Here is a 22,284-nt window from a genome sequence, read left to right as displayed (position 1 = left end):
GTAGCTGCTGTTGGACAGATTCAGAACTATTCAGCTTTGTATTGTAGGTCTAATACTACTAACCGCAAACTGAGATTCTGTGTTACCTCAGGTGGTCAGGACCTATGCTCTTGCAACAGGCAGGTTCTGAGTTCTATTCCTACTGTCACCAGGACATTCTGCATGGACACAATGTGCAGGTGATAATGCCTCTGAGACTACCCAAGATCCATAAACCTGGAAACCCTGGGCGCCCCATCATCTCAGGCATTGGCACCCTGACAGCAGGATTGTCTGGTTATGTAGACTCCCTCCTCAGGTCCTATGCTACCAGCACTCCCAGCTACCTTCGAGACACCACTGACTTCCTGAGGAAACTACAATCCATCGGTGATCTTCCTGATAACACTATCCTGGCCACTATGGATGTAAAAGCCCTCTACACCAACATTCCACACAAAGATGGACTACAAGCCGTCAAGAACACTATCCCTGATAATGTCACGGCTAACCTGGTGGCTGAACTTTGTGACTTTGTCCTTACCCATAACTATTTTACATTTGGGGACAATGTATACCTTCAGATCAGCGGCACTGCTATGGGTACCTGTATGGCCCCACAGTATGCCAACATTTTCATGGCTGACTTAGAACAACGCTTCCTCAGCTCTCGTCCCCTAACGCCCCTACTCTACTTGCGCTATATTGATGACATCTTCATCATCTGGACCCATGGAAAAGAAGCCCTTGAGGAATTCCACCATGATTTCAACAATTTCCATCCCACCATCAACCTCAGCCTGGTCCAGTCCACACAAGAGATCCACTTCCTGGACACTACAGTGCTAATAAACGATGGTCACATAAACACCACCCTATACCGGAAACCTACTGACCGCTATTCCTACCTACATGCCTCCAAGCTTTCACCCTGACCACACCACACGATCCATCGTCTACAGCCAAGCTCTGTGATACAACCGCATTTGCTCCAATCCCTCAAACAGAGACAAACACCTACAAGATCTCTATCAAGCATTCTTACACCTGCGGAAGTGAAGAAACAGATTGATAGAGCCAGAAGAGATCCCAGAAGTCACCTACTACAGGACAGGCCTAACAAAGAAAATAACAGAATGCCACTAGCCGTCCCCTTCAGCCCCCAACTAAAACCCCTCCAACGCATTATTAAGGATCTACAACCTATCCTGAAGGATGACCCAACACTCACAAATCTTGGGAGACAGGCCAGTCCTTGCCTACAGACAGTCCCCCAATCTGAAGCAAATACTCACCAGCAACCACATACCACACAACAGAACCACTAACCCAGGAACCTATCCTTGCAACAAAGCCCGTTGCCAGCTGTGCCCACATATCTATTCAGGGGACACCATCACAGGGCCTAATAACATCAGCCACGCTATCAGAGGCTCGTTCAACTGCACATCCACCAATGTGATATACGCCATCATGTGCCAGCAATGCCCCTCTGCCATGTACATTGGTCAAACTGGACAGTCTCTACGTAAAAGAATAAATGGACACAAATCAGATGTCAAGAATTATAACATTCATAAACCAGTCGGAGAACACTTCAATCTCTCTGGTCACGCGATTACAGACATGAAAGTTGCTATATTACAACAAAAGAACTTCAAATCCAGACTCCAGCGAGAAACTGTTGAATTGGAATTCATTTGCAAATTGGATACAATTAACTCAGGCTTGAATAGAGACTGGGAGTGGCTAAGTCATTATGCAAGGTAACCTATTTCCCCTTGTTTTTTCCCACCCCCCCCCCCCCCCCCCAGACGTTCTTGTTAAACCCTGGATTTGTGCTGGAAATGGCCCACCTTGATTATCGTACACATTGTAAGGAGAGTGGTCACTTTAGATAAGCTATTACCAGCAGGAGAGTGGGGTGGGAGGAGGTATTTTTTCATGCTTTGTGTGTATATAAAAAGATCTTCTACACTTTCCACAGTATGCATCCGATAAAGTGAGCTGTAGCTCACGAAAGCTTATGCTCAAATAAATTGGTTAGTCTCTAAGGTGCCACAAGTACTCCTTTTCTTTTTGTGAATACAGACTAACACGGCTGTTACTCTGAAAAATGACAAGTGTGATGCAGCTAGATGGCTATGAATTTAAGGTATTTTTTTCATGTATTGAATTATTTATTTTTGTAATTCAAGTACACATCATTATGTATCTTTTCATAATAAGTCTCTTGGGAATGTAAAATGGGCACGATTTTTTCCATCAGATTGTATAATGGCTTGTTGTAGTGGTGTTGCTCAGTAATGCTGAGCAGCTGTAAGTTAGTTTTGTTCTTCTATAGTAAAAATACCCTCATTAAACCATTTGTTTGTAAACAGTTTAAAAATACACAAAGGATTACAGGGACCTTGCAAACAGACTGGGGAAAAAAAAAGATCAAATTTTGAGCCTAAGAATCTTTACAGTTATTCAAAACATTTCTCTCTCATAGGCCTTTATGTCCTACAGTAAGTACGAGCCTGATCCAAAGCTCACTGTAGTCAATGGAAGTCTTTCCATTGATTGCCATGGGCTATGGATCAGTCCCTAAGTGCACAGTTCAGGGTCACTAAGAAACTTGGGGTCAATAATTAGAAGCATATGTGCTTGGGGCCACTGAAACTGATTGCAGGTGACTGTGCCAATTTATGCTGGGAATGTCTATGAAAATTATTAGGAGCATTATAAAAGGAAAAGGAGAAAGTTATTAGTTGATCTCCAGATGACCATACCTGATGTGATGTTTTCAAGAAATATTACTTAAACCATTACATTAATTCTCTTCACTGCTGGTAAACAGATTGTAGTGGAAGGGAGCAAAATATTTTCCACATACTTTTAGAAGGGAAGGCAACTATTTAATATATTACTTTGCAATTTAATGAAACAGTTTTTTCTCCATCACAAAGTGAGGAAAGGATAATAGATTCCAGATATAAAAAGCATGCTTGCCAATTTTTATTGCACTGAACTCTTCCCAAATGATCTGTAAAATAATTTTGTAACTAGGTAAGTGAACACACCTACCAATACAAAAAATTACTTCCAGTTCTTATCCATGATGGGGTTGCAACACAATATTTGCCACCTGGGCTTGTTTTGGGCAGTGGACAACTGGCCAGTTGCAGTGGCCAAAGCTCACCAGTGCAGAAATGTTTTACATGTAGTCACAATGGGAAATTACTGAGATTTTGGAGCTTGTCTATGTGCAGAGTTGCACCAGTTTAATTGTGGGCTTCTCTGCACATGGAGTTAGGGTTAACCAAGGCTATCTGTGGACACTTTTTTTTCTTTTTCTTTTTTTTTTTATTCTGGAATAAGAGTGCCCTGTATCTATCTAGCTTAGGTTATAGAATCATAAAAGATTGGGATTGAAAGAAACCTCAGGAGGTCATCTAGTCCAACCCCCAGCTCAAAGCTGGACCAACTCCAACTAAATTATCCCAGCCAGGGCTTTGTTGAACTGGGCCTTAACCTCTAAGGATAGAGATTTCACCACCCTTCTAGTAAAATAGTTTTTTCTAATATCCATCCTAGAACTCCCCCACTGCAACTTGAGACCATTGCTCCTTGTTCTGTCCTCTGCCACCACTTTGATAGCCTAGCTCCATCCTCTTTGGAACCCCCCTTCAGGTAGTTGAAGACTTCTATCAAATTCCCCCCCCCCCCACTCTTCTCCTCTTCAGACTAAATAAGCCCAGTACCCTCAGCCTTTCCTCATAAGTCATGTACTCCAGCCCCCTAATCGTTCTGTTGCCCTCCACTGGACTCTCTCCAATTTGTCCACATACTTTCTATAGTGGGGGGCCCAAAACTGGACACAGTACTCCAGATGTGGCCTCACCAGTGCCAAATAGAGGGGAATAATCACTTCCCTCAATCTGCTGGTAATGCTCCTATTAATGCAGCCCAATATTCTGTTAGGCTTCTTGGCAACAAGGGCACACTGTTGACTTGTATCCAGTTTCTCATCCACTGTAATCCTTGGGTCCTTTTCTGCAGAACTGCCACTTAGCCAGGAATTGAAATAAGTGTCCACACATGGAGTTAATCAGAGAGAACTCTGTGTAGACAAGCCGTTAATGTGTGATTTTAAAACTGATTTAGGGCTTGTCTACACATGAAAGTTAACTTTAGAATAAAGTAGGGTGTAAATGTAAAGCAGATTAATTTTCTTGTTTAACTCTATGCATGGACTAAATTAATGTGGAATACAGCACTCTTATTCCAGAATAAAGGCATCCACACACCGAGTTAATCAGGAATAACTCCCATGTAGACAAGCCCTTAGTCAAACCAGTGCAAATGGCTGTGTGGACACACTTATTTTGATTTATACCAAGTTTATTTCAGTTTAGTTCAAGTCAATTAGGAGCAGGTTTTAGGTAAAATAAAATAAGCCACTATTGAACCGAAACAAGTTCCCGCATAGGGGCTTGCACTGCTTGAATTCAGCTGGTGTGAGGTGTAGACAAGGCTTTGTATGATCCTAGTCAGTTGCCCCCTGAAGCCCTTCCAACATGTAAAGGGTTTCTACTTGTCTACTCTACAAGTTTCCAATCCAACTGCTATTAAAATCAGTAGGAGTTAGATTGGGACCCAAAAGAAGAGACGAAGGGAGAAGGAAGACTGGGGGCGGGGAGAGGAAATGGAGGAGGAAAAAAAGGTAGATATGGGTATGAGGGAAATAAGAGAAATGCAAAGCTTTTGCAAGATACAAACTCAGAAAGAAGGATGGAGAGACAATGACAGGAGGAGGGAAGGAAGAAACAAAAGGGCAGAAACAACCTGGATAATTGTAAACGTTGGTATCTCAAATGCTTTCTGCCCAGGGACATGAGGGTCACTACATTCTGAGGAAAGAGAGTAAAGGGCTACATTGTGAATGCCTTACACTGGCGAGCAGTTACTAATGCAGATAGTCCCACTTAATGAGGTATTTGTCTAAGTGCTCATTAGTGTACATACGGGGTTCACAACCTGTCTCTAAACTTGTATTTTAATCACATAGAATAAAATAATGTGTACCCCCAGTTCCTTTGTGATACAAGGAGAGTGAATCTAGATCCACTCCCAGGGCCCAATCTCAGGACCACTGACTTTCAGCTATTTATGTAAGGAAAGTTTGGTCAGGCTTAAGCGTTTGCAGACGTGGGGCCAAAGTGCCTGGGAGGGCAACCCCTTCCCTATATGTTTCCGTGTACCATTAGCTCTCTTGTAACATTTACAATCCCCCACCCCCAGGATATCGTAAAATCCTGGCAGGAACCCTCATGCATTCAGTCAACCCTAGATCTTCCTTTGACCAAAGATCAGTGTTTTTGTGTCCTGTTTAAACAAGATAAGGAGACCTTTTACAGATAGCAGCGGTATGTCACGGCACTGACCAGTGTTACTGTAAATAAGACGGTCATCTTGATTGTTTGTTTGTTTCTAATGAGTTTCACTGACACTTTGGAAAACATCACTGCTGCTTTGCTTTTTTAAATCCTCCTTGTTCACAACATTGTGATTGGAGGAAAATCTGTAGAAACGAGAAAAAAAAAAGTCTCCGGAGGGTTAACCCTGCGCCTTCCCCCTCCGCCGGCCCAGGTGGTTTTCTTGGATTTGTCTGCATTTCGTTTTGTTTGCGGGTTTCGCCTGCACTTGGCATCCAGAGAATTTGCTGCATGCCTTCCAACCAAACAATTGGCCACTAGGGTCCCACTCCGTGTCTGCAAAGTTTCCCGAGCTTGCGAAGCTGGGGCAGAAGAGAAGCGGGTCCCAGCAACAGCAGGGGCTCTGCCTCCAGGCGACCGCGGCGGCTCTGTTCCGCTCCGCGCTTGCAGGCGGGCTCGTTAGAAGGGCAGGCAGTGAATTCCCTCGCCGGGAAGCCCGCTGAGTGCGTGTGTGTGGGGAGGGGGGTCCTTCCCAACCGGTCTCAGGCGGCTGCTGGGCTAACACGAGGAGAAGCAGCAGCAGCGGAAAGGGGGAGCCGGCTGGGCGCTGCAGGAGAGCCGAGCCCCGCTTTGCTCCGCGTTCGCTGCCCTTCCCGGAGCTGCTGATGGAGAATCTGCGCGGGACCCGGCTGCTGCAGCTGCTCCTACCCCTCAGCTTGGTCCCTTTGCTGGCGGGGCAAGGTAGGTCCGAGCCGGCCGGACACCCGAGCCGGGGCATGAGGAGCCTGCTCCCTGGGTAGCCTGGGCCCGGGAGTCCGCACCAGTGGGGCACGGGGAAGCTGGTCCCTGCAGTGCCCGGCCTGGACGCGGGTTGCCCTGGGAGGCGGGAAACCTTGGCCCCAGGGCACGTCCTGGCGGCCCCCGGGGAAAGGTAACTGGGCGACGGGAGGCTTAAAGGAGGCGCGGTTCTGTTTCAGGCCATGTAACCCTGGCTCCTGTTCCGAGCCCTTCGCCCCAAAGAGTGGGACGGACTCGAGGGGTTTTGTTTTTCTAAGAAGGAATGTGGCTCCATTTCTTTGGGGGTATTTAAAGGGGGCAGTGAAACAGCTGTGGAGTTCCTCCTGCCCTGCCCGTGGAAACGCAACTGAGAAGCGCTGAGCACCCGCAGCTCCTGGAGACTGAGGGATTTCCCTACAACCTCCCCCCCCGCCCCCCACCATTGGCCAACAGTTACATCTCATGTTGCCACCCAGCGTGGCGAATTTAGTTGTTTTCCACCACTCCCCCCCCCCCCCCCCCAGTAAATTCCAATATCCCCTCTAATTTCAATTCCGGGGGAAGGTGAGTTTCAAGGGCATTCAGTGCCTTGCAATACTGTGCCCTAAATCAGTGGTTCTCAACCTGTCCCGACTACTGTACCCCTTTCAGGAGCTGAGGGCTGCCTGCCCACCCTGGGGGCTGAAGCACCTAACTTAGCTGTGGCATGGGGCCCTAGGCAATTGCCCTGTTTGCCACCCTCTGACGCTGGCCCTAGACTTGTGACCCTCCTAAACTTGTCCTGCGATACCCCCTCTCCCCCCTGGGGCTCATGACCCCAGGTTGAGAACCACTGCCCTAAATGAATGACTTGGCATTGCTATTTAGGTATGTTGGGTGGTCACTGATGTCTGGGCCCACCTACCTTGAAAATCAGCATTACAATGAATTGTGAAATTGTGTCTTGGTTAGAATCAAGGCTTTCTTGCTTGATCTGTTTTAAACTCTAGTTTTCTCCGGTAAAGGTCAGGCACAGCAACTTCTTGAATATTCAAAGCCTGAAACATCATAGGTTTTACTTACACTGAGATCAGCACCCTCTGAAAAGGGAACAAACATACATTGACATTCAGTAAATGAGTGGTTTGATTTAATACAAAAATGTTGCATTTTAAAATTAATTCTCATGAAAGATGACTGATTGAATTAACTGAAAACTGAATTACAAAAGATGAATGACTTCAAGTCAGTTCCTTACAGAAGAAGGGCTCTAATTTGGTTCAGTTCAATGGAGAATTCCGAAGGTGTGTGAAGGTGGCGAAGTGGTTACATTATATGTAATAATAGCCAGTTCTTCACAACAATCCAAAGAAATGAAATGAGTATTTATATTACAAGCAACACCAAGAGGCCCCATTCAGAATCGGGGTTTCATTATGATAGGTGCTGTACAAACACATGCAAAGACGTGGTCCCTGGCCAACAAAACGTATAATTAAATAATGATAGATAAAAACCAATGAAGCAAATTATCAGTTACTATCACAATATATTGGGTTTGCAAATTCTCTTGTAGCACAGCACTTGTCACAGTTAGCGATTCATACAGATTTTACTTTTTAAAAAGACAGGTAATTAGCCCGTTCTTCTCTCCTCCCCGCTCCCCAAGAAGTGGGGAGGAGTTAGGAAAGCAATATCTACTGCAAAAATCCAAAGATAGCAGTTACTTTTTCCGTTTGTTCTGACAACAGAACACAATTTTTTAAAAACATGCTTTTGATGTATTCTACTGGCTATTGAGGATAATTAAAATATTATGCACAACTATTATAAAGTGTTTACTAATTTCACATTATGACTTCATTGCACATTTTACATCAACTCCTGAATTTATATTTCTGATTACTGGTATATTTTCTGAAGTGTTTCTATGAGTACAGTGTATGCTCAAGATTATCAGAAATGGTCCCTCATATTTGGCTTCTAACTCCATATTTAGGCATCTGAATCCATCATCTGATTTTAAAAAATGCTTTGACTTCATTGACAGCTCCTGGGTGCTAAACACTTCTGAAAATCACATCATGGGATTTAGGTGCCTAAACAGGGACTGAAGGTCCTTCCATTGAACACCCATTTTGGAAATCTTGATCTTAATTCAGCTAAGAGATTGTTCTAAAACTTAATAAATATAAACATTAAATAAGGTCCTTTTTATGAATTTCTTTGTAGCAATATCTGTTTCCGCAGGCCAATGGACCAATTAGGGTGTTCTTTTACATAAATAGCTTTAATGTGCTCTAATAATTATGTTATTAATACAACTGCATCTTCTGTAGATATGTGCAGTCAACATCAAGAGCAAGGACCTGTTACTGTTACTGTCACTTCTCTTAATTGTTATTCTTTGTTGGTGTTAGTGTGTGCACTATCAAATGTAATGCAACTTCTCATAACTAAGGCTCCCATCCTGCAAAGACAAGAAGGCACCCACTTCAGCACGACTTGTTCTTTGTGTGTAAGCATGTGCATAAATCTTTGCAAAATTGGAGACTGTATAAAGTTTAGAAACTCTATAATCGTGACTAAGATTTTTACAGAAAGTATCATATATTATTTGTAACTTACAACTAACTCTGTTTGAAACCACTGCTCACTGAATAAAATGGATTATGTGCTTACATGATTGTGTCAAGTCCGTGAATGAGCAGTTCATCAGGCTGGGTCTTTGGTATGTCTTGGTATTACACACAGATAATGTAGCATAACTCAACATCTGGAAATGTCTAGTCAGTGTGAGCTTATAGTTTGTAATAAAAGAAATTCCACTGACTTTTTGTGGATTGAGTTCTTTATTTTAAGATTATGATTTTTACATGTGCTTTTTTCAGTAGTAAATCTTATAAGAGTTGTTTGGGGGAAGTAGAGCTTGTAAAGGACTGAGGAGGGCTATGTCTATACTGCCCTGCAGTTCAGACTATGGGGGCATGAATAACAGTGTGCACCAAAGTGTTGTGCTGTAACTCCCCCATGTGGTTACTGTGGGCATGAACTAAAAGGTTCCTAGAGCACATTAACAGAGTCCTGTTTGAAGAGGACAATGTTAATGCAAACTAGGAACCTTTTACTTCATGTTCAACGCATCCACATGGAGGTGTTACAGTGCGGCACTTTGGTGTGCATTGCTATTCATGACTCCATAGTCTGAAGAGCAGGGTAGTGTAGACATAGCCCTAAATCTGTGTTTTCTTATCTTAATTTGGGGGTGAAATGGTGCTCTTACAAATCCCTAAAAGTTATTTTATAAACACTATAATTCTAAAATGATTGCAGTCTCCAAAGTACAGTTTTTCAAATAAATTTCCAATTTTTATTAGCTTTTTTTAAATCAAACCTGACATCTTATTGTAATCAGGGGAATAGCAACATGGTAAACTCTTGTTTTTCATTTGTATAATTGAAATCCAACATGGTTGTGAAATTCAAGATGAAAATCCATATCGAGTTACTGCAATATATTTGTACTTTGTTAGATTTTAGGCATAATTTGATAACAGGTTGGTGGATATTTATTTATTTGCTTTAGCCAGTAACTGCAAGTTTCGTATTAGATGTTTTTAATAAATACTCCTGTTAAAAATCTACCTGTTCTACAACATCTGTATTAATAGTTTCTAAAATAAAATATGGGTCTTTGGTTTACATAGAAAACTAGGCTGTGGGCAGTATGAAGAGTCAAAAAGAAATTTAAACTTGATATAGTGGATATGTGATCTCAATAGAGGGATTCAAAGAGGAAGGTGACGTGGTCAGATCCTAGATGAGGAACACAGTTTTAAAATCCATGCTATGTACGGACCAAAGGGGAATAAAGTAGGTATAGAGGAGGTCAGAGGAGGAAGTTGTAATCAAAATGAAGAATAGTCAGGACATGAGCAAGAGTTTTAGCTGTGGGGATAAAATGGAAAGTTCATATCTTCAAGATATGGAGGAATGAACTGTGGATTGTACACATGGTCTGGATATGCTAAAAGAAAGATGAATCCTGGTTTAAGGTTGTGTTGCTGAAAGTAATGGGAATTGGGACAAGCAGAGAAGGTTTAGGAGGAAAAATAAGTGCCTTTATTTTTGCTGTGCTAAGAGTAAGCTGTCAGTGAGGCATCCAGGAGGAAATGTCAGACACCCAGACTGAAATATAGATGGGTGGAAGAAGATGTGAAGTAAAATAATCACCATGGATATATTTGCAATCACGTGAGTGAATAAAGTAGCTCAGGGATAAAATATATGGAGAAAAGAGGAGGGGGCCAGAACCCTTTGGAAACCACCCAAAGGACAAAAAAAAAAAAAAGGGGGGGGGGGGGAGAGAAGGATCCACAAAAGCAAACTCTGAAAGAGTGATCAGAGGCAATAGGAAAAACAGTGGAGGTTGGTGCCATGAAAACTGAAGGAAGGGATGGAAGTGACCAACAGTGCTGAAAGCAGCAAAGAGATCAAGAAGGATGGGAAAGGATTATAGGTTGTAAGTTTTTGCTAGAAAAAAAATGGCTTAGAAACTTTTGTCAGAGCAATTTCAGTGAAGAAGAGGGGAGGTGGTCAAGGCAGCATTTGTAAATGTCATGTTCCCTGTCTTTACGGGAGAAGGGAAGAAGGAATATAAGTAGGGCCCTACCAAATTCAGGGTACATTTTGGTCAATTTCACTTTGGTCAATTACACAATTTGGTCCTAAGTTTTTAAAAATAAATCTTGAAATGTACTCATATTTAAATCTGAACTTTCACGGTGTTGTAATTGTAGGGGTCCTGACCCAAAAAGGAGTTCTGGGGGGCGGGTCGCAAGGTGTGTGTGTGTGGGGGTGGGAGGGTGGGTTGTGGTACTGCTACTTTTATTTCTGCGCTGCTGCTGGCAGCGACATTGCCTTTGGAGCGGGGCAGCCAGGGAGTGGTGGCTGCTGGCTGGGAGCCCAGCTCTGAAGGCAGAGCCACAGCCAGCAGCAGCACAGAAGTAAGAATGGCATGGTATGGTATTGCCACCCTTACTTCTGCGCTGCTACCTTCAGAGCTGGGCCCTCAGTCAGCAGCTGCCACTCTCCAGCTGCCCATCTCTGAAGGCAGCAGCGCAGAAGTAAGGATGGCATGGTATGGTGTTGCCACCCTTATTTCTGCATTGCTGTTGGTGGGGTGCTGCCTTCAGAGGTGGGTGCCTGGCCAACATCCGCCACTCTGACCATCCCAGCTCTGAAGGTAGTCCAGAAGTAAGGGTGGCAATATCGTGACACCCCAAAATAATCTTGACATCGCTGCAGATCCTTTGGGTCAGGACCCCCAATTTGAGAAATGCTGGTCTCCCCCTTGAAATCTGTATAGTATAGGGTAAAAGCACACACAAGACCAGATTTCACAGGGGGAGACCAGATTTCACAGTCTGATGCATTATTCATGGCGGTGAATTTGGTAGGACCCTAAATATAAGGGGAAATGTGCACCGGTGGCATACTCATCTGCCACACAGGGCAATGAATCCACTTGAACAATACACCAACACACTTCAAGGACAGCTATGTTAAGAGTTGTCTTTAGTCAATGCAACATAGTAATATGGGAAGCATTTTGAATTCAACTCTAGTGTCTAATAAATTTGCTCATCCAGAAAAGGGTTTATATCCCCTATTGATGTAGCTCAGAACTTAGCAGGACTTTCATAGATTCAGACATTTACAAAATGTAACCCCCTTGCCTTGCTTTCACTTGAGAGATCTGTCTATTCTTTGTGCTTTACAGAGGTTACTTTAGAATCTTTAAAAGTTCTCCATATATTATTTTTATTTCCAGTGAAATTCTTCTATGGATTCCAAAGAGCTGTTGTTGGGTCTCAACAACAAGTCATTGAACAAGCATCGCTTACAAAGTTCTTGGTACTTACTTTGCAAATATAGGGTCTGTAGGAGAATCTATTATTTTTTATTTATTTGTGTTACCAAGGAGCCTATAGGTACATTTACACTGAACCCTTTCCCCCCTCACCCGGCAATAGCAACTGACTTGAACTTATGGGGCTTGTGCTACACGGCTAAAAATAGCAGTGTAGACATTCCCATTCAGACTGGAGCCTGGGCTCTGAGACCACCCTGATTGCCAGGTCTCTGAGCTCAGGCTCCAGCCTGAGTGAGACTGTCTAAATAGCTATTTTTACCTGCATAGCCTGATCCCCGTGAATCTGAGCCAGTTGACCTGGGCTCTGAGCCTCTCTGCCACAGATAGTGTTTTGGTTTTTTTTCCAGTGTAGATATATCCTTGGGGTATGTCTATGCTGCAGTAAAACACCCATGGCTGGTCCGTGTCCACTGACTTGTGCTGCAAGGCTATAAAATTGCAGTGTAGACGTTCAGGCTTGGGGACTCTCCCCCCTCCCCCCCGGGGATCTCAGGTTATGTCTACACAGCTACCCACAACTGGCCTGTGCCGCCAACTCGGGCTCGGATTGTGGGACTGTTTTATTGTGATGTAGACTTTCGGGCTCGGGCTGGAGCCTGGGCTTTAGGACCCTGCAGGGTGGGAGAGTCTGAGAGCCCAGGCTCCAGCCCGAGCCTGGAAGTTTACACAGCAGTGAAACAGCCCCATGAGCCCAAGTCAGGGCTCAAGCCAACTGCGTGTTTTTCTTTGCTGTGTAGACATACCCTCAGAGCTCGGGCTCCAGCCCAAGCCCAGTCGTCTACACTGCAATTTAATAGCTCCACGGCCTGGGCTCTACAAGTCTGACTCAGCTGACATGGGCCAGCCATGGGTGTTTTATTGCACTGTAGATGTGCCCTTAATCATGGATTAGGATCCCTATTGTGCTAGGCAGTGTACAAATACAGAACACACAGATAGTCCCTGCCCCAATGATCTTACAATTTAAGTAAAAACTAGTGTATCCAACTGTTGTTTTGGCGTTTGCACAGGTCTTTTCCTTACTTCATAATCAATTTACTGTTTCCTAGTCAAGGAGGTGACCTAATGGACAAGAACGCCTCTGGGTGTGTCTGGTCTGGTCTTTGCTCCTCTCCTTTGGGGTAGTTTCACTGGAAGCTGGGCATCATATCTAAGCCTGATTGAGGTGATATTAGGTTAGCGTTTGTATAGCGTTTAAGGTACTCTATAATTCTTAATTCATTGTCATAATCAGGAGTGCATTGCTACACTCTAAAAAAGACAAATTAATGTGCTGATTTCTTTTATTGAGTTAAAGGAGAACCAAATTCTACATTTCTTCAATCGGGGGGGAGTTAACACATTTATTCTTCAAATTATCCATGTCTACTGAGAGAAAAAGCTCATTTTGATCCACTGGCCTGAGTCATTGATACAGAATATTCTCTGAGAACCTGATAATTTGTCTATATAACTTTGGGAGGTGCTATTGAGTTCTGAGTTAAATGTCTTAAAACATTCAAAGATGTCACAGACAATGAAACTTTAAATTTCATGTTATCTGGTATCATTCAGCAAAATAAAAGTGGGGAGATAGATCAGAGCAAGATAATGGCAGAGTAACACTGTGATTATAATATAACTGAATTGAATGGTACAGCCTCAGATAAGAGGGAAAATATTAATAATTTGAAAAATTCAGCTAGAGCCACATATTAGTGTCACATACAAAGTACCTTAAGTATATGTGGAAATTGCCCTTATTATATCCTCTTATTTAACCAAAATCTCCCTATTGCCTCTTCACAGAATACTGAATACTAAATCCCAGTGCTAGCAGTGTGAAGGAAATGCCAAGTTTATTGCTGCTGCTTACCTGAACTTAGTAATAGAGTCGAGGACCTGACGCAGCAAGGGTGTTTTTATATCAGCACCCAATAACTAATATATATACACACAGACACACGCTCTCTATGGCTGCCATGTTAAAAAATATATTTAAAATTATATATTTTAAAAATATATATCTTTTTATGAAGCTTACTTGGAGTCATTCAACACTACAGTGACATGCTGTAGAACTCTTACAAGTAATACAGCCGTATAAAATACAAACATCATGGACTTTCCAAAGTTCAGACTCTGATCACAGACAAGATTCCAAATTCAGGTTCATGGGGTATTTTCACATCCCGTTCCTTGGCAGAATAGTTATGAGAATTGGACATCAAATTTACTGTGGGGCAGACATAACTTGAAATAGAGAGGGATGTAAAAGTTGCAGTTAAGAGGCAGCCAAAGTAATATTTTTCTCCACAGAAAGAACCATCCATAGATCATTGGAACATAAATAAAATATAATCCATGTTATGCTCCTGTTTTATAAATCTCACTGGCACTTCCTAGCCCACATGCTTACTAGTTACTTGAATCCTGATGTAGTATCCCATGAACTTTAACCGATCCACAGAATGTTTCCATCCAATTTTTTTAACATGGCACCCATAGAATAACAAAACCTTAGATCACTCATTCCTTATCTCTCACTTCAACAAGATTCTTGCCTAAACAATTTTTACAATGTTACTTAATCTCTATGTAACACAAAACATAGTTACTTCCTCTAACTAAAAATGTCTCTTTGTGCCTGATCCAAAGTCCATTGAAGTCAATTTGGATCATGGCCTTAATCCACACAAGCAGAACTGATAACAGATGATTGCATAATAGCATCTTGCAAAGCCTGTTAATCAGAATACCTCTCAAGTTGAGAAAGGAGAAATCAATCTTTTGTTTTTAATTGAGAGTTGGAAAGTGACTTAGATGTCGACATCCTTTGAAGCCATTTCTTTCACTGCTTGGGTAAATCTTTCTTTGTCTAAAACACCATAACATCCATGGAGGAGAGAGGGAAGAAGAAATTCAGTCTCAGTATGTTTGGAAAAACCAACACATGTTCTAATCCATTTTCCCCCCCTTTTCTTCCCCATCTCCCTCCCCCCTTTTGTACTGGTGACTCCTTTCACATAGGAAGCCTCTGAATGCGACCCCCCCTCCTTATAAATTAAAAACACTTTTTAAAATATATTTAATGCTATATTATACATGCTGGAGGCAAAGCGGGCTTTAGGGTGGAGGCTGATGGCTCGCAACCCCCTGAGGGGTCCCGACCTTCAGTTTGAGCACCCCTATTCTAAGTAGTCATTAGAACCTCTTGGTTCCAAAGTACAGGATTGAAATCCTGGCCCCTGGACAGAAATCTCATTGAAATCACTGACAAGCTCTCATTGACTTCAGTGAGGCCAGGATTTCACTTCAGGAGAGTAATTCAGATGCAAACAGATTCTGGAATCTTGAAAAAAGTAGACTTGTCTATAAATGCCAATTGTAAAGGCAAACAGCAAAGCAAAAAGACCAAAAATGTTTCTCCACATTTTATTATTTCATTATGTTTTAGAAGAATGGCCTCAAGGTACGTGTTTTTGTATTGCTTGTTTTTTAACTTCCCTTTCCTCTCAAGAGGGCTGTGGCAGGTTCTTTGGATAGTATGAACCGTAGCGTGAACTGCAGTTTTCTCTCCACAATCCACATCTCCCCTGTGTGGACATATGTCTGCATTTTATATGGCATTGCTGGGCCTGTTTTAAATTCTCTAGTTACTTGGTTGGAGTAGGGGTGTATTGCCGGAGGTAGAAGCAAGGGTTGTCCTTTTCAGGAGGAACTTGGCTGAGCACCCTGATGTTACTTTGTACAGATCCCTGCAAAAACCTTGGGCCAGCTCTGCACTTCACGTGAATCATTTTTCAATCTGGATAAAATTAATTGCAAACAGCAGCAGTAAAATGTGGTCATTCATAACAAATTTCATTAAGCCCAAAGCACTCAGTGTTTGCTAACAGTACACTTGCAGGAGAAGAGCACCAGACGTCATATACATGGGTCACTCACACCCAGGCAGGAGACCAGACTCCATATATCGTTTCCATGTCTCCCATCACAGGCAGATCTTTACCAGACTTTGATTTTCTTTGTAGTACTGTAAGCCATATCTGTCTTTCAGATAGTTGCAGGAAATCCTGGACCTACGGAAATCAATGGTAATTTTACCATTGACTTCAAGGGGGCCGGAATTTGGCCCTTTGTTTTTGAGTTGTGTATAGCACCAGATGTTCTTGGTGCATTACAGGAGGAGAAGGACATGGTCGCTGCCAGGAAACAATTATATGGGGAGTCAATATGGTCCTGTGGCCAGAATGCTGGGCTAGGAATCAGGTGATGTGAGTTCTATTTCCTATTCTGCCACTGATGCGATGTGTGACTTTGAGCAATCACTTCATCCTTCTGCACCACAGTTCCTCCATCTATAAAATGTGGGTGATATTTGCCTTCCTTTGTAAATCACTGCATGACCCAGGAATAAAAATATCTTATTTATTATATAATTTAAAAAAATCAGCAACCAGAACCTGTATAAAACAAAGATAAATTAACAGGAACTTTACATTAGAAGTCGCTCTAATCACAAGCCTCTTCCTCCAGAGTGTATATTTCTGCCTGGTGCATGTGCAGTGAACTGTTCTGGGACTGGATTTGAATAATAAGAAAATGTGACTCTTGCTTTAGTCCAAGTTTTAACATACCTGCTGTGTTGTGAACTTTTGCACATGAAACAGACCTGTGACCCTTGTCGACTCATTAACAGTATTTAGGTTTGCTAAATCAGGTAATTCTGCACAAATACTATTAAAATTAAATAACCATCTCCATTAGCTTAATTTGTTTTTATTTTTTATCAGTTTCCCTCTGACTTCCGCTATTTATATCAACTGTATATATATTTATTTATTTATTGAGTGGCCAAAATGTTATATACATTTGCCTTTAGCTTTCTCTGAAGATAGTTATGCATATATGATTGATTGTAGACACTCTTAAAGAATCAACATTTTATATTTAAAGAATCAAGATGTTCAGGAAATAAGGAAGTTACGTAAATTCACTTATAATTAATATTGTCCTTTTATTGCTGAAGGAGGGATGTCAAACGCTTCCTCTGTGTTATACAGTGTGGCTCATGGCTGCCTTCACTTTCCACATTAAAGTGTGCAATTCAGGGAGATGACTGTTCCATCCAGTATTCAGTGCTCCATCTTGCTTTTGGTGGGAAATGGCCCACGGCATGCTGGGAGCTGCAGTCGCTGTCCTACATCTTCATATTAAAGGATAAGGGTATCTACAGTCTGCTCTGTTTAAGGATAATTAGGTGCAGCAGTTGGGCTCAGGACAAGCTGCTAATATATCCTACCATCTGGGCTGCAGAGAGGAGCCAGCAAGAGACTTCAGGTGGTAGGGGGCAAAAACAACCGAAGCGGAAGCAATGGATCTCTGGACATTCAGAGAACTTTTCTCAATTTTGATTGGACTTTTTCTGCCCTTTGTTAATTGGCTCCAATCCTTGCCCTTCCTCACATTCTCTTCACCTCAGCTTCATTTCACAGTTGCCCCTCTTAGCCCCACCTATCCTGTCCCCTTCACTCACCCCAGCCCCAAATAATCATGGAACTAACATGACATTTGCTACCGTCACATTGTCCACTCAGGTTGCGTGTTCTCCTCCTTCCCCACCCTCTGCCTTTCTTGTCTACTTAGATGGTCAGTTCTTTGTGACAGAAACCATCTACAACTGTCTGTCCCACACCTGGCACAATGAGGCCTCGCTCTTGGCTGGTGCTACCATAATAAACATGTTAAATATAATTAAAATACAACCCCTCATTTGGGCATCCCTATCTACTGCATACGTGTGCCATTTCAACCTTACCCCGGGTGCACAGGGAATAAGTAATTGCCTATCAACTGTAGTAATTATTAGCAGACTTGACACTGTTTGTTAAGGTCCTGTGAAATATTCTGATTTTTTTTTTTGTTCATTTCTATAGAAAATTCAGTGGAAAAATGCTGCAACAGTGGTAATGAATGGGCAAGTCAAAAAAGACACTGCAGTTCTCTGCCATTTATTTCTGAATCCAAAGAATGCAGGTATGTTATTACTTAATGTTGATTGTGAAAAATGATGGTGACTGGCATTAGAGCTAGTTGGAAAACGAAAAATTGCTTTTAAAAGTTTTTGACCATAAAGTTTTGATTTCCAAGGGGAATTTTCAATCCAATGATAATATTTCAATGATATTATTTTGAAATAATATTTCAAAAACCTACTTTTAAACATTTTCTTATTGTCTTCCAACTTTTTCTAATTGGAAAATATTTTAAAAAAGTGGAAATAAGGTTCCCACACAGACTCTCTCACACTTTTAATCCCTCCCCCCCCACTTTTTCCAGTGGGTTTAAAAAAAAAAAAGTGGGGAGAGGAGGAGGGAACAGAGTGGTTTTGTTTTTTGTTTTTAAAGGGAGGAAAAAGAGAAACAAACCTCTGATAATCCAGAAACTTTAAATTGAAAATTTAAATTCTTTTGGCTTCCAAAAACCGAGGAGGAAATGACATTTTTAAAATTGAAATTTAAAAACATTGTTTCGAATTTTCCTGTCAGCCAAACAATAGGGAACTGAAACTTCATTTTCCTGTGGAAAAAATTTTCGGGTTCAAAAAAAAAATCAACCAGTTCTAGCAGGTGTCATAGTGAGAGAAAAGGCAAACCAGGAAAGAGATTTTGTTGATAAAACATTGGATTAGGACTCAGGAAAACTTTGGTACAGCCAGGAACTGAACCCGATTTTTGCTAGTTACTTAGTCTCTCTGCGCCTGGAGATATATCTATTAGAGTCTGTGAGGTGCACAGACACTGGTGATGGAGAGAGGAGGGCAAATGTCTAGGTAGGTTGAAATCTGTATGTCAACAGGAGGCTGGGAAGTTTGCAGAATTCTTGATGTATAGCTTGTTCTGGAATTGTATCTTGTAATATGGAGAAAATGTTTGTGGCTGTATTGGTATACAAGAAGTATATTTAACACTTTGCTAAAATGGAATGCACTCAGCTAATCAGAGAACATGGATATGTGCAGTTAATCACATTATGGTAGTCTTCTGTAACTACAGTATACAAATTCCTGCACTCTGGTTTGCTGATACCATTTAAACTCACTGTTCACTTTCTCACAGCAAATATGGCCATTCCAGTCCTAGTACAATTAGCTGGAGGATGCTACCTATGAATGTGTTCACTTTTACAAAAAGAATAGCAAATGTAAGTAGACGGCCTGCACCATGTCCCGACCAGAGAGAAAGTAAGAGATGGGAATTCAGCACCTGCACTGTCTGTTCTTGATGTGTCATGTACAAACCTCTTTAAACTCTTTGAACCAGTTGCTGTTGCCATTATTCATGTTAAGTAGCATTGTCCTCTTCAGGTAGGAGCTATTTGTGAAGCAAAGCCCTACAGCAGGTAAGGGTAGACTCTGGCCAATTATGGCCCACGGAGTTCTTCTATGCAGCCCACAGCTAGTCTCATTTAAAGTATGAAGGCACGATACATAGAGAAGAAGAAAACTTAAAGCTCCTAGTATGCAGCAGTCCATCTTCATCTGAGCAGCAAGCTTTTAGTTTCATGGCAATTTTTTGAGTAAGATTTTTGTTAATATCTTTTAAATAATGAAACATATATGGGCCAGAGCCTCAGCTGATGTAAATTGTGTTGCTTCATTGGCTTCAGTGTAGCTATACTGATTTATGCCAGCTGAGGATCTGGCCCAATGACAGTAGAAATTCTTGGATACCAGTCAGGCAGGGACAGTAGCCAATATATATAATTAGTATCTTTTACCCAATTTCTCCAGTGTAGTCAGCGCAAGGAGACTTCTGTATTTCCTTTTTAGTTATATATTTGGTTATATGCATAAGTAAGAGGGTACTAATACTAGTATAAGAAAAGCTAAAATTCATGAGAATAAGGAGGTCTGACTTGTTTTGGCTATGGTTTTGTAGGTATAAAAATAGCCTTTGAGTGTAAGGATGAATAGATCTGCTAATTCTATTGATATTAAGAGTGCACTATTTCCTATTATGTGATCCAAAGAAATGAAGCAATGAACTTTAAAAATACTATCAACATTTAACGAATGTGGTGTTTATACTGAACCTTGTAGATATTAGAGGTGTTATATTTTCTCTGGCACCAATATTTTATGTTAGTTTTGCCATTAAACCAATGTGTAACACTTAAATTGTGGATCTGAGAATAATAGGGTTGGTAGTTTGAAAGGCAGCTTCTAAAAAGATTTTATATTTCTCCATTTAAAGCACATCACCCTGCCTTCTTCTCTCATTTCATATGAATTGCTTAGTGCTTTAAACTTATGTAATTGTAGAAGTGTTGGATTGACCTTTGTTAGGGAAAGAATGTCTTTTGCAGTCATGTCTGTTTGTTGTTTCTGACTTTTTTCGTTTATATTGGCATAGAAAGCAGCCTCTTACGCACAAGAATTGACAGATAGGACTTAAATCCCAATTTAGGAAATACTTGAAGAGTGAAAAGAATTATAGACAAAACATAGACAGGAAAAACAGGAAACCAAGTTTATTGAACAACTTGGAAGCAAGAGTGTTTCTGATTTAAGGATCATTTGATTGATGTGAGCTGAGAGTCTCATGAATAGTAATTTATCTTTTGAATATTGTAATTTTAGAGGGAGACCCTTAACTTCATAGGAAAGCTTAAAAGTGTACTTAACTATAAGTATATCTGACTTGTATATATACAGAAAGAGTCTAAGCATCTAAAATACTATATTATGATAAACAGACACCGTATATTGCAGTCTCAATAAATAACACACTAACTTTTGAAGTGCAGTCCTACTGAAAAGTCACTGTGTAAAAATGGCATCCTTACCCCTATATTTTATTAGCAATAATAAATTATATTACTTTTTATTCCAGTTACCACTCCATCACTAATACACTAGCAAGACACTCAGCTGGATTGTCTTCTGATGTCACTTCATAAGCAAAATGTCAAGGGCCAAAATCTGCTCTTCATTACATCTGTGCAACCCTAGTCTAAACAGCTGGGTTACACAAATGTAATTGGGGCCAAAATGTGAAGTCAGGGAGCCTAATTCATCTCTCATTTATACCAGTGTAAGTCTACTGACTTCAGTGCAGTGACTCCTGATATGCACAGGTGTGAATGAGAACAAAATCCGGTCAGGTGATTTAGCTTAAGACTAAATGGCGATAGAATTTAGAAAGGAATTTTCAGAATGGTTCAGGACCCACAAAATGGCACCGGATTTTCAAAAGAGCTCAGCTCCTATTTAGGCACCTAAATACATGTCACAGTTGGAGCTGCTGGGTGCTGAGCACTTTTGAAAAACTGGCCATAAATTATGTGACTTAAAGACAACTGAGCTCTTTTCATGCCGAAGGAACTCCGCTTGACTTCCAAATTACAGGTTGAGTTTGCAGGGCAGGCAGTTAGACAAGAATAAAACGCCTTGTAAGGTGAGCAGATTTGATCAGGAAGTCCTAGAGACAACATAACAATGGACTCAATCTGCCACTTTTACAGTCACAAAGTAGAACTATGCTACAAGGACTCTTTTTAGTATTGAAAAGTCTGGATGTGAGCAGGTGCCTTTCCCAATCTATTTTATTCAGTATATTGTTTTTATTGTCCCTTCGTGGGCTGTGGCTTGATTAACAAAGAAACTAATAACAATATAACAAAGGCTCAAGCTCAGTCCTCCTCCTAGATGGATTACCCCTGGAGTTCCTGCCTTAGGACTGCTCAGCGCACACCCTAGGTGGTCCTCTTTTTCTGCTCCCATCTCCCTTTATCTGAATCTGGTGTGGCAGCCGAATCATCTTAACCCTTTTGCTGCAGGCCAACACTTACTAATAGGAGATGGAGGGAGATATTCCAGGCAAATTTTGCCAGCCTATTATGTATCTTGCTTCCTAGAGCCAGCCCCAGGGAATGCTCTCTGGATTCATTTCTAGTCTATGCAACACCCTTTGGGATCTAACTCCAAAAGATGCCTCTGGTTGCCAGAGGATTTGCCATCCATACTAACTCCTTTTCCATGGGTCTGAGCACATGTCATGAGCTGGAGCCCAGGTTAGATTGAAAAGGTACTCAGTCTTGCTCCACAATAACTAGCCTGGGCAGCAAGTAGGCCACCTTACCTCAGAGCTGGTCTTTCTGATCTCTCTACTTGTAGAAGAATTCTATCTCAGGATAGATTTGGAATCCTCA

General features: G+C 41.6%; 1 protein-coding gene across 4 annotated transcripts in view; it reads left to right on the top strand.

Moving 5' to 3' along the window:
* FBLN1 (fibulin 1) overlaps positions 1–22,284 on the top strand; it is a 154,747-nt gene that overhangs the window by 45,514 nt on the left and 86,949 nt on the right. For 2 of the 4 annotated variants that reach the window (XM_043536555.1, XM_043536636.1), the window contains exon 2: positions 18,009–18,108. In XM_043536555.1, the coding sequence (XP_043392490.1) occupies positions 18,009–18,108 (100 nt within the window). Of the gene's footprint in view, positions 1–5,355; positions 6,141–18,008; positions 18,109–22,284 lie in introns of those variants that run through there. The other 2 variants (XM_027820735.3, XM_007058248.4) reach the window with 2 other exon arrangements.

The sequence above is a fragment of the Chelonia mydas genome, chromosome 1 (assembly GCF_015237465.2).
Source record: "Chelonia mydas isolate rCheMyd1 chromosome 1, rCheMyd1.pri.v2, whole genome shotgun sequence".
In the NCBI taxonomy this organism is placed as follows: domain Eukaryota; kingdom Metazoa; phylum Chordata; order Testudines; family Cheloniidae; genus Chelonia; species Chelonia mydas.
The sequence above is the reverse complement of the archived record's forward strand: the minus strand, read 5'-3'. Positions and strand labels throughout refer to the sequence as shown.